Source organism: Barbus barbus, assembly GCF_936440315.1.
Source record: "Barbus barbus genome assembly, chromosome: 18".
NCBI classification, from domain to species: domain Eukaryota; kingdom Metazoa; phylum Chordata; class Actinopteri; order Cypriniformes; family Cyprinidae; genus Barbus; species Barbus barbus.
Window position 1 is genome coordinate 3,393,813 of NC_136746.1, and position 11,558 is coordinate 3,405,370.

Consider the following 11,558-nt stretch of genomic DNA (forward strand, 5'->3'; position numbering starts at 1 on the left):
CAGAGGTGCTTATTATCTTTTCTATCATAAACTGTAATTTCAATAGTATTAACAATAAATCTACAGAAATATGGAAAAAAGACACAAGTATTCAGTACAAATATTTGTTAAAACGAATAACTGAAATAAAGAATCCTCTCACCCAGTAATGCAGCCTGATTGCATGCATGCTGTTTAAGTCACATTAATATAGTCTGTGCAAATGTGGACACTTTATTTTGTGGTCAAATTTTCACTATTAACTAACTATTACTTACAACATTTGCCTCAACAAATTGCCTAAATTGCTGCTTATTTGTAGTAAGGTGTAGGATTGAGGGATCTAAAATATGCAGAATAAAGCATGTATTTTTCTTTATAAGTGCTAATAAACAGCCAATATGTTAATAGTAGGCACGCTACTTAATAGTGAGAACTGATCATTAAAATAAAGTGTTGCCTTTTTATTAAATATATTTGTAGGGGTCAAATAATTTAAGCATTAACAATGTTTGATGTAAAATCTAAGAAAAGTAATCTTATTGCTGTACCTTATTGTCTTTGCACTAAATCGCTTATTACTGTCTTTGTACTAACATCACATAACTTTACCAATACCGTTTACAGCTTTATAGCCTGCCTTCATATAGTTGTCTATATACTGGAAAGCCATCAGTTCTGGTTATTAAAGGATTTAAGTTTATATGTATTAAGATCTAGTTTAAATACAGGTGGGATGTGCTGTGTGTAAACATTTCACTTTATCTCTCGTGGTCTGGTCTCATTTGCCCTTCTCTCCTTGTCTTGTTTATCAAGTGCTCTAATTGTTTTGGGTGAGTGTTAAAGCAGCACTCTTATTTGCCTGTATTACCTATATTTGAGAAGGTAATAGATATTCAGGCCTTTTCACTCTCAGGTGTATACAAGCGAAAGCAAACAGATGGACGCAGCTGTTTATTACAGCACACTGCCATGACTTGATCCCCAGGTGATTTAACAAGTGAAGGCAAGGCCAAGCCTATTATAGAAAATGCAGTATTACATTGACACAGCAAAATGATGTTTAAATTTAATTTATTTTCTGCCCCGTCCCATTGTTCTACCAGTCTTTTTGTGTTTTACACCTGTCCTATTTTTCTCTCTCAATTCCTTCCCCACTGTGGCTGTGTATTTCAAGCATTTTCAATCAAAGCCAAGGCTACATTATTATGCTGCATTCACGTGCTATCGGAATTATCGTAAATATGAGCTTCCTAGTTGGAAACTGGATATGAACGGCCTCAGAGAGGCCTTACATGGCCAATTTCCAACTAGGAAACTCATATTTACAATAATTCCAATAGCACGTTAATGCAACATTAATCACTGCAGGGCTGTTTAGTTTTACTTGCACCATAAACATGCACTGATGAGCCAAAACATTGTGACCAGTCGTAGGTGAAGCGAATATTGTTGATCATCTCCTAACAAGGCCACATATTAAGGTCTGGGTAGATAGATGGTATAAGAAAACTCAGTTCTTGTAATCAGTGTGTTGGTTGCAGGAGAAATGGCAGGAATAAAGATCTGAGCGACTTTGACAACGGCTAAATTGCTATGGCAAGGCGACTGATTAAAATTAGTGTGTGCATGCATGAATTCAGTAATTAAGAGGTGTGCCCGAATCGTTTTTTTTAGTCCATTTAGTATATAAAGAGTACAAAAGACATAAACTACACCCATTTTCTGTATTTTATGCTTTACCACATTATTTCTTAAAAGGTATATCCATGAATAGATACTGCAAGATTACCTATTATGATGTATTATAACTATGGCTACAGATATGTGAAATATATATTTTTTAGAAAATGCATAATAATGCAGCGAATAAGGCTTCAACTAAACACGTTACCTAAGAATATCCTAATGAAATATATACAGTGTTTTGTTGTAATAAAATAATAAGAAATATTCAATTTGTGAAAAATGATTGGTGTAAAGATGAAAAAGTTCATTTTTTGTTAAACCCTGTGTGATAAAAGTTTAATCACAACGGGTAAGACAACTACTTTGGTGAAATGTCTCGTTAATGTCTGTGGTGAAGTTCCTAATGATGATTTAGTGTGGTCATGACACTGGGGTTCAGGAAACACATCATTACACTTAAAAACATCTGGATTGAAGTGTTGAGTGTCAGTAGGACTGGGAACGAGACAGACCGGCTGATGCACCATGATGATTGTCAGATGCACTGAAGAAGACAAGAGCATGTACTCTTATCAGAGGCTTCCCTCATGCTGGCTATTCATCTTTCACAACGTATTAAAGATAAATGAGAGATCTGATATCAGAGACGCTGAATGTTGCTCATTAACACTTTATCTTTAGTTTATGCCCTGAAACAGAATCAGATTAGCACATTACACAAGAGTATTATTTCTCATCTATTACAAGCTTATATATTTTTTATTTTATTTTTTTTCCTTTTTGCACTGAAGTCTGAAACTTACTATATATCTTCAGAACTTTGGATGCCTATATGTCACATGATCAAGGAAAATTTAATTCTTCATATTTTGACACCCACTGAGTAATAAAGCTTATGGCAATAATACCAAATGTCAACAATTATGAAATAATAATAAAACCTTTGGGATGTTCTGGTCAACTATCAGTATCCATGTACAAATCATTATCTCTACTTTTCACAATCCCATCAATACCATATGAATAAAATCAATTCCACACTACTATGTCTTTTTCATCCAATTATATCCAATTTCATCCTACCTTAACAGTAGCTTGATAGAAAGTGAAAGGGTATTTATTCAATATATTAAAAATATTAAATATTTTATAAGGATGTTTAAAATTCACAGTGAAAGATGTGACAATGTGCAAAGTATCATAAATATAATTTCCACTTAAATAATAACAGATGACAACATCAGGGACTTTGACTGATGGGCCTCAAAAGTTGGTTTACCAGCAGCTTGGTGTATTCTCCTAAAAGAAAAGCCATTAAATCATTATTAAAATATTGGTCACACTTTATTTTAAGTTCTCGCTATTAACAAACTAGTAACTAGGACTCCTAATTTGCTGCGTATTGATAGTTAGTAAGGCAGTTGTTAAATTTAGGTATTGGGTAGGATTTAGGATTAGTGATGTAGAATATGGTAATGCAGAATATGTGCTTTATAAGCATTAATAAACAGCCAATATGTTAATTATAGGCATGCTAATAAGCAACTAGTTAATTGTAAAGTGTTACCAAAACATGTAAAACCCAACCAGTTAGGGTAACTCAAACCGGCTTAAACCATGTAAGTTTTAAAACTTACAGTTAAGTAATTAAGTGATTAATTAAGTGCTGATTGAGTATTAGTGATGAACACCTGCTGTTAACAAACAGAATCACTGAAGAAAAGAGAAACACCATCGCCTTAGATGAAATCAACTGAAATAAAATGCATTAAATCTATCAAAATCTGATTAAACAACTCCACAAACAGCATCCACTTATTAATAACCAGACTGATTTTATTTCTGTCAGATCTTATTGAGAATTAACTAAGGTTTATGTTGATTTATGGTTTGATTTGAAGTAACCATGTTAGAGATCAGTGTCTGCTTTAGTTGGGCTCTTGACCCTTACCATTTGCGTTAGGTTTTTTTTTTTCCCTCTTTTTCCCTGGCTGTTGTAACCATGTGTTCCTTTGTTACAACTCAAAAGCCCAAAGGAAATGATCAGTAGTTGGTTGTTATATATTTATAATGGCAGTCATCTATTAGTGAACTGATCTCATTGAAAGTGAACATAGATTTCTCTATGGTAGCAATTAGACTCACACAGACATCAATAATCAGCTTGTGAACCTGAACAATGGTGACTATTAAAAAATTAAAAAATTAAAAAATAAATGAACAAAAATACGTTCAAGGAACACAACAACCAGAGAAAAAAGAGGGAGGGGAGGGGGGGAATACAACACAAATGTCAAGGGTCAAGAGCCCAACTAAAGCAGACACTGATCTCTAACATGGTAACTTCAAATGAAAATAAATCAACATCTAAACCTTAGTTAATTCTCAATAAGATCTTCTGTAGATGTCTCAGTCTGGTTATTAATAAGTGGAGCTGGTGATGCTGTTTGTGGGGTTGTTTAGATCTTGAGATTGAGATTAGATCTTGTCTTCAACCAGCTCTCGCGGTTTCTCTCACAGTACAACAAGCTGGATGCTAAACAGTCAGGTTTCAGGAGTGGCCATTCAACAGAGACTGCGCTACTCTCAGTCACTGAAGCCCTGCGAACTGCAAAGGCTGATTCCAAATCGTCAGTCCTCATTCTGCTGGATCTCTCTGCTGCTTTTGACACTGTCAATCATCAGATTCTCCTGTCTACACTCTCTTCACTGGGCATCACTGGAATTCCACTTCGCTGGTTTGAATCCTATCTCACCGGTAGATCCTTCAGGGTGACCTGGGGAGGGGAGGTATCCAAACCACATCAACTGATCACTGGAGTTCCTCAGGGATCGGTTCTTGGACCCCTCCTCTTCTCCACGTACACTACATCGCTGGGTCCCATCATACATGCACATGGCTTCTCCTATCACTGCTATGCCGATGACACGCAGCTCTATCTCTCTTTTCAACCAGATGACCCAACGGTAGCTGCACGGATCTCAGGCTGCCTGGCGGACATCTCGACATGGATGAAAGAACATCACCTACAGCTCAACCTGGCAAAGACGGAACTTCTGGTCTTACCTGCCACTCCGACTCTACGGCATGACTTCACGATTCAGTTCGGCTCATCAATGATTACCCCATCAACTTCGGTCAGAAATCTTGGTGTAATCTTTGATGACCAGCTGACCTTCAAAGAGCACATTGCAAAGACTGCTCGTTCCTGCAGGTTTGCACTACACAACATCAGAAAGATCAGGCCCTTTCTGACAGAGCATGCTGCGCAACTTCTTGTCCAGGCCCTGGTTGTTTCTAGACTGGACTACTGCAATGCTCTTATGGCTGGTCTGCCATCAAACGCAATCCAACCTCTACAAATGATTCAGAATGCAGCGGCACGACTGATCTTCAACGAGCCCAAAAGTGCACATGTTACACCTCTCTTCATCTCCTTGCACTGGCTACCAGTGGCAGCTCGCATCCAGTTCAAGTCACTGATGCTTGCGTACAGATCTACCACAGGCTCTGCACCCTCCTACTTCCACGCACTATTACGAAGCTACATCCCCTCCAGAAGTTTGAGATCTGCTAGTGAGCGACGCCTTGTGGTACCATCACAGAGAGGCTCAAAATCACTCTCCAGAACATTCTCGTTCACCATTCCTGGCTGGTGGAATAATCTTCCCACCCCTATCCGGAACGCTGGATCTCTGGCAACCTTCAAGCAACAACTGAAAACTCATCTCTTTCGGCAGTACTTGACTTCATCCTAAACTTATAAAAAAAAAAAAAAAAAAAAAAAAAACTTTCCCTCTATCTTTCTCTCCACCTACTAGTTTGTACTTATTTGAACAATGACTGAGACTTGGTGTTACGAGCACTTCCTCTGTCTGACTGCCTCTTCAAGATGAATCGCTTTTTGTATTCCCCAATTGTAAGTCGCTTTGGATAAAAGCGTCTGCCAAATGACTAAATGTAAATGTAATGAGATTTAATGTATTTTATTTCAGTTGATTTCATTTAATGATTTAATGATTTGACTTAAGGCTGTGACTAAAGTTAATTGTTGTTCTTGTGTTTCTCTTTCTGTCAGTGATTCTGGTTGTTGTTACGGCTGGTGCTGTTTTGTGTTGTTGTTTGTTGTTTTTTCTCTTGTCTTCTTTCTCTGTTGTTTGTCTTTACTTTTACTTTTTTAGTGCTACACCATTGGTCCTGCTCCCTGCCAATCATCGTTGGAGGAGATGATGTCATCTGTCTCGTCCTAATTAGTGACCAGCTGGATCTATAAAAGGAAGACGCTGAGACAATGTGGCAGATGTCTTGCTTGTGTCTGTTGCTAGTTGTTTTATGATGGTGTTGTTTAGCTAACAATATCACGTGATCTACTTTTTACATTCTGTAGTGAATGATTGTTAAATACAGTAGGTAAGGGGCGTGCCTCACTTGTTGTACTTTTTGTTTTTGCTAGTGAGAGTAGCTTAGTTTAGGGTATCCTTGGATACTGAAGATTTTCTTTTCTTTTTGTTTCTCTTTAGTTAAATTTAGATTTGATAACTGAGTTAGAGGGTTATGTTTTGTTTATTTCTTTTATTTGACTGCCGCCCAGTTCCCTTCTTGGCTGATTTCTTTCTTTAGTTTTTTTTTTAGGTTTTTTTTTTTAAAGTTTTTTAAAAGTTTTTTTTTTTAAATGCTTTAGGGACAAGAGTTTTCCCACTGTAAAAATTGTAAATAAACACCGGTTTTGTTGCCTTTAGCGCTTTTGTTTTTATTGCTTACGCGGGTATCGGGTCGAGATCGGACCTCAGCAATTAATGTTATTCCCTATACCCCTTAGAATCGCTAGGGATTGTAACATGGTTAACAGCAGGTGTTCATCACTAATGCTCAATCAGCACTTAATTAATCACTTAATCACTTAAACTCAGCTGAAATAAGTTCAGCACTCATAACTGTTAGTTTTAAGGCAATCAGTTTCCTCAAACGGTTTGTTAACGTAACTTGGGTTTTTAAGGCAATCTGTTTACTCAAACGGTTTGAGTTACCGTGACTTGTTAGGTATTATCTTCTTTTAGTGAACTCAACAGAAATAAGTTCAGAGCACTCATAACTGTTAGTTTAAGAAACTTAAATGGTTTAAGGCAATTAGTTTCCTCAGATGGTTTGAGTTAACCTAACTTGTTGGGTTTTACAGTGTACATAATTTGGTATGCATTACAATAATGACAACTTACCAAAGTCTGTGCAAAACCAGACTGACCACAAACAATACCACCACCATCAACGCAGAGATGTATATCAGTATGTAAAACAGTTGATCTGGTGTAAACAGAGACAATACATTTAATTACATCAGCTAAAATGCAATGAAAATGGAAAAGTGCACTTTAAGTGCATCAACTCACCACTCAGCCACTGCTGCTTAACGCTTGATTCATTGGTTGGTCGTTGCCCATTGCTTGAATCATCGAATTGTCCATGTCGGACATTTTCACCACTTAACCACTGCTGTTCAGTGCTTGTTTTGCTGGTTGGTTGTTGCCCAGTGTTTAATTCATGGGATTCTTCATGTTTGAAATTTTCTTTGGTCCCTGAGAGTGCTATGATTTGAATGGTTAAATCAGAATACATCAATCAGAATGAGATTACGCCAGAAGTACTTGCAAATGCAAATGTACAGTAGTTAAACTAGCCAACAACCTCTGAAAGTACTTACTGAATAGGGACTTGTCTTGGAAAATGTGTTTTAGCTCATTGCACTTATATTGATCATGATGATGTAATCCATCACAAGTGCATGGATGATGAAGTATTAAACCCATTGTTTCCACAAATGCCACCCTGCATTGCAGGTCATGCCCAAGAAAGAAGTCAGGGTCCAGACGACTTAGCCATTCACTGGTCGCATCATCGACAGATTCCTTTTCCCCAAAACATTTGGAGAGGTACCTGCTAAATATCTGCCTGTGAAAAGTAAAAAGTTGGTTTGTATCAGCAGCAGTCTATATAAATCCTATGTGCCAGTATTCCCACAATGCCTCTAGTTACCTAAAACTTCTCCAGTCAACTGTAAAGACCATGATGGTCAACCAGCTTCATTATTTGGGGAACAGCTCACACACACTCTCAACCTTTGAGTATTTAGCTTTAGTAACTGATTTTTGGCAGATTTGTATGAATTCTGACCAATTGACTGCTTTTTTGGTTGACTGCTTAGTTAAATTTACTTGTGTCTTGTTTATCACAATAGTTACTGTTCCAATGCAGCAGTGAAAGGCAGATACATATTAACATATTAATAGGCATATTAATGCCTTATTCGGTCTTATTTTATCAGTAAACTTAACAACTACCTTACTGACTATTATTAATCAGCAGCAAATTAAGAATTATATCTATTGAGGCATAAGTTGTAGTTAATAGTTAGTTTAAATTGAAAATTGAATAGAAAATTAAATTTTCTATTCAATTTTGATCTAGAAAAATTGATGATCTAGAAACATTTCCTGCTGTAAAACATTTTGTCAATGCTTTGCCTTCAATGTTGAGGACTAACCTGCACAATGTATCTTCAGAGCAGCTGTCCAGTGCCTCCAGGCAGGTCCAGGGTGTCTGCGACCGGTCACTTGCACAGGATCCAGAGTGTAGAGAGGCTTTCATCTGCTGACACTCCTGGTCTTCTCTGTCACAGTCACAGAACACCAGTTTCTCAGCCACATTGTGAGGAAGAGCCGAGTAGAACTGCCTCAATGCCTCTCTGCACTGACTGGGGTTGCATCGGTAGGCATTGCATTCCTGGACAAATGGCACCATTCGGTTGTTACAGGATTTCTCGCCAAGGCAAGCCACTATTTCTTCAAGACAGGATTGGTTGGTGTGGTGTACTGGATTGAGGGAATGAGAGTGTACAATGAGGGAAACACAGCATGCATGCAGTTATGAGTTTCCAAGAGGCTTTGGAGCACAATGTACAGACCAAGGACTTACCATGTCCTTTGTGATCGCTGGCTTGCCATTCTTCCTCAAGTTGCTTGCTTTTTGGAGCTGGAAAACAAAGCAATAGTTTAATTCTGTTGGCATTTACTTTGCCTCATGTCTTTGCAAACCTGTATGTAAGTCCTTATTCACTGATAAGCTTTCCTTTTGCCAAAGAATGACAGTGACACAAGTATCACACCAAGTAAATTTTGGTATGTTCCTTATAGGAACTTGGAATATAGTGTACAAGCAATATTGACTGCTTTTACAATACTTTCATGATTCGTAATTGTGCAAAAATCAGGACTGTCTCAGGATTATTTTACGATGTGCCACAGTCATGAAAAAACATGTAGTCTCATTCATGACATGCAATCTTTTACTACAGACACAAACCTCATCAGTAAACACAAGTCAAAAAAATGCCATTTGCAATAGTACACGTTTATTCAAGCGTATGGCGCACAAGCTTCCATGTCTACCATATGTGATGCCCTGTATGTACAGGTATGTGTATTAATATGTGAATAAAAGCCTAAATTAAATATGTCCATCATATAAAGTGAATGTTGCTCTATTACTTTTTTTTTGGATCCTCTGTGTTTTAGTTGGACGCCCTTTCAGTGGAGGGACAGAAACTTCTTTGGCTTCAGTAAAAATATCTTAATTTGTGTCTTGAAGATTATCAGGAGTCTTATTGGTTATGAGTCTTATTGGTTATCCATATATTTTTTGGGGTGAACTATCCCTTTAAGTGTGTTACTGTACATGCAATTTTTGTTATTTACAAGCAAACTGAGGGCCGAGTCAAAATTGGCTGTGGTAACTGACAGCATGCCATAGATGTAGAATCTAGCTTTTTTCATATTTAAATTATTGATATCGCAGTACTGAATGTGTGGCATACCCCAATGATGTTGGCACTGAGAGTACAGCTGCTGTAGAGTGCCGCATGGATCCGGCCCAGAGCACATGCACTGTCCCAATGCAGGTGAGCGGCTGAACATCATCTGAAGAGTGGCGTTACAGACCTTTGCGTCAGTCATGTGGCAGCCTCCATCTTTCCACAGATGAAAAGAGTCAGCAGCAAAGCAGCCTTTACTAGAGGCACTTTCAACGTCACCTCTTTGACATGAGCTTACCATCAGCTTACCATCATGAGTGAACTCTATTCATCTGTATCTCAATGTGTGCATGCATTTTTAATAGCTGAGGTTAATGGCTATTGTTTGTGATTGTTTATAAAGCATTTAATCCTTTAATTGGCCCTTAAATTGATCCATAGGATGTCTACAATTGTCTTTGACTTTTAAAGTGTACTATGGTTTTCCAAAACGTTATTATGGTCACATGTTAAAATATATCAACACAATATCATATGTGAATATGGACTGATGATCTCATATATTGTTTCCTCGTTTGCTTCCCTGAGGCCACTGTGCCTTCTCTCTCTCTCTCTCTCTCTCTCTCTCTTCCTTTCTTGCATTCAGGCACTACTAACAAACAACTTCAATGTCTCCTCAGGCTAGACTTTTCTTCTTCCCTGAATGGACATCAGTTTGAGTCATGCATTTTGCTCAAGGCTACTACGCTTAAATCCAATTACTGTCAGCACAGTGATGAGACGATTCACAAGGTAGAGGAGACAGTTATTGCTGACAGCTTTTTTGTTGTTGAATATCTTTGTCAAAATGAACATTAAGATAACTCAAGTTGAAATGGCAGCATGCTGGATTTAAAGTGGGAAAAGTCATGTAAAATGGGACTGTTTTATGTGTCTTTGTCTGTGTAATTTGCTATAAATTATTAATTATTTGTATATTACACGCCACGTGGCACCCAAAACCTTGAAACTAGTGTGCAAACAGCTCCCACTCACACTCTTCCGTTACAAATTGAAAAGTTGTCCTCACCTTGAAAGGTTTTAATTTTTAATGCCTTGAAAGAATCAACTCGAATGGATCAAGAGGGCATGCAATTTTCCATTTTTTGTGAGAGCAGTTATTAACCCAATGTGACCAGCCAGCCCTGGTCCTATCCCGTTAAATAAATAATAATTGGTTGCATTATGGATGGTATCCTGTTTGCTTCGTAGAATTTAAAAAAAAATAAAAATCTGTACCTTTAAAATTGCAGATATTTCTAAGAACAGCCTGTTCGCTTCTGCATAAGTGTGGAGAAACACAAGCATCCATGTGCGAAATGCAGTCTGTAGTTCTTGATGTGTCAATGCAAACTAGCTGGTACAGCAAATGAGATGCTAGAAGGCAAAATAACATTCATAAGTGGCTCGTCCTGACATCGACTTAATGCAATGAGAAATGACATTCTACTCGTTCAGCATGGATGCACACAATATTTAATACATAGTCTCACACTTTTCAAAGACACTAGGGTCCACAAGTTTTGTAAAACTGTTTTCTTTTAAAATATTATTTTCTAATTTAATCTATATTTTCCAATTACAAGCATTAGGATTATGAGAATGTTTTAAAGAGCATCTTTAGCTTCGGTGGAAGAAAGGGAATCCGACCTTTGAACAAAGCAATTAAAGTCAGTCTTACAAATTTTACATCATATTCTCAACTTTTTTAGCTCCCCAAATTCTGAAAATTTATTTTCAAAAGTAAAATGTATTGCACATGCTATTGCTATTGCACTTACATCTTAGTAAGAACAGATCGATTTGATTTCACTTTATGTTGACCCAAGAGCAATATAGAAACACTTGGCAAATGTTCAGGTACAAATGAAAAATCAATTTTGTTAACTTCATCAGAAGAACTTGAATGAAGATCAATGAAGCATTGGACTGCTAAAAGCGGACTAATCCTTAAAATAGATCCTCTACTCACCGATGAGAAAAGCTGCTGTCATGGCCTTCATGTGGTGTGGCGGTGTTGGTGGAGTGTCGGTGTTAAGCACCTGT

At 37.4% G+C, this 11,558-nt stretch overlaps 1 protein-coding gene across 1 annotated transcript; it reads right to left on the bottom strand.

The window, feature by feature from the left end:
• Positions 1-2,326: 2,326 nt before the first annotated feature.
• Positions 2,327-11,558, bottom strand: LOC306883988 (GDNF family receptor alpha-like). Its single transcript, XM_079439574.1, has 9 exons — positions 11,485-11,558; positions 10,752-10,889; positions 9,537-9,689; positions 8,639-8,695; positions 8,208-8,535; positions 7,368-7,615; positions 7,057-7,251; positions 6,886-6,970; positions 2,327-2,967 (listed from the first exon to the last, which is right to left on the bottom strand). The coding sequence occupies exons 1-9, from the start codon at positions 11,513-11,515 to the stop codon at positions 2,886-2,888; spliced, it is 1,317 nt and encodes a 438-aa protein (XP_079295700.1). The 5' UTR covers positions 11,516-11,558; the 3' UTR covers positions 2,327-2,885.

Coding starts and splice junctions, on each gene's coding strand:
- LOC306883988 (XM_079439574.1), bottom strand. CDS start 11,515: ATGAAGGCCATGACAGCAGCTTTTCTCATCG. Junction 8,536..8,638: donor CAGCGATCACAAAGGACATG/GTAAGTCCTTGG, acceptor CCCTCAATCCAG/TACACCACACCAACCAATCC. Junction 7,252..7,367: donor CCAAGACAAGTCCCTATTCA/GTAAGTACTTTC, acceptor TTCAAATCATAG/CACTCTCAGGGACCAAAGAA.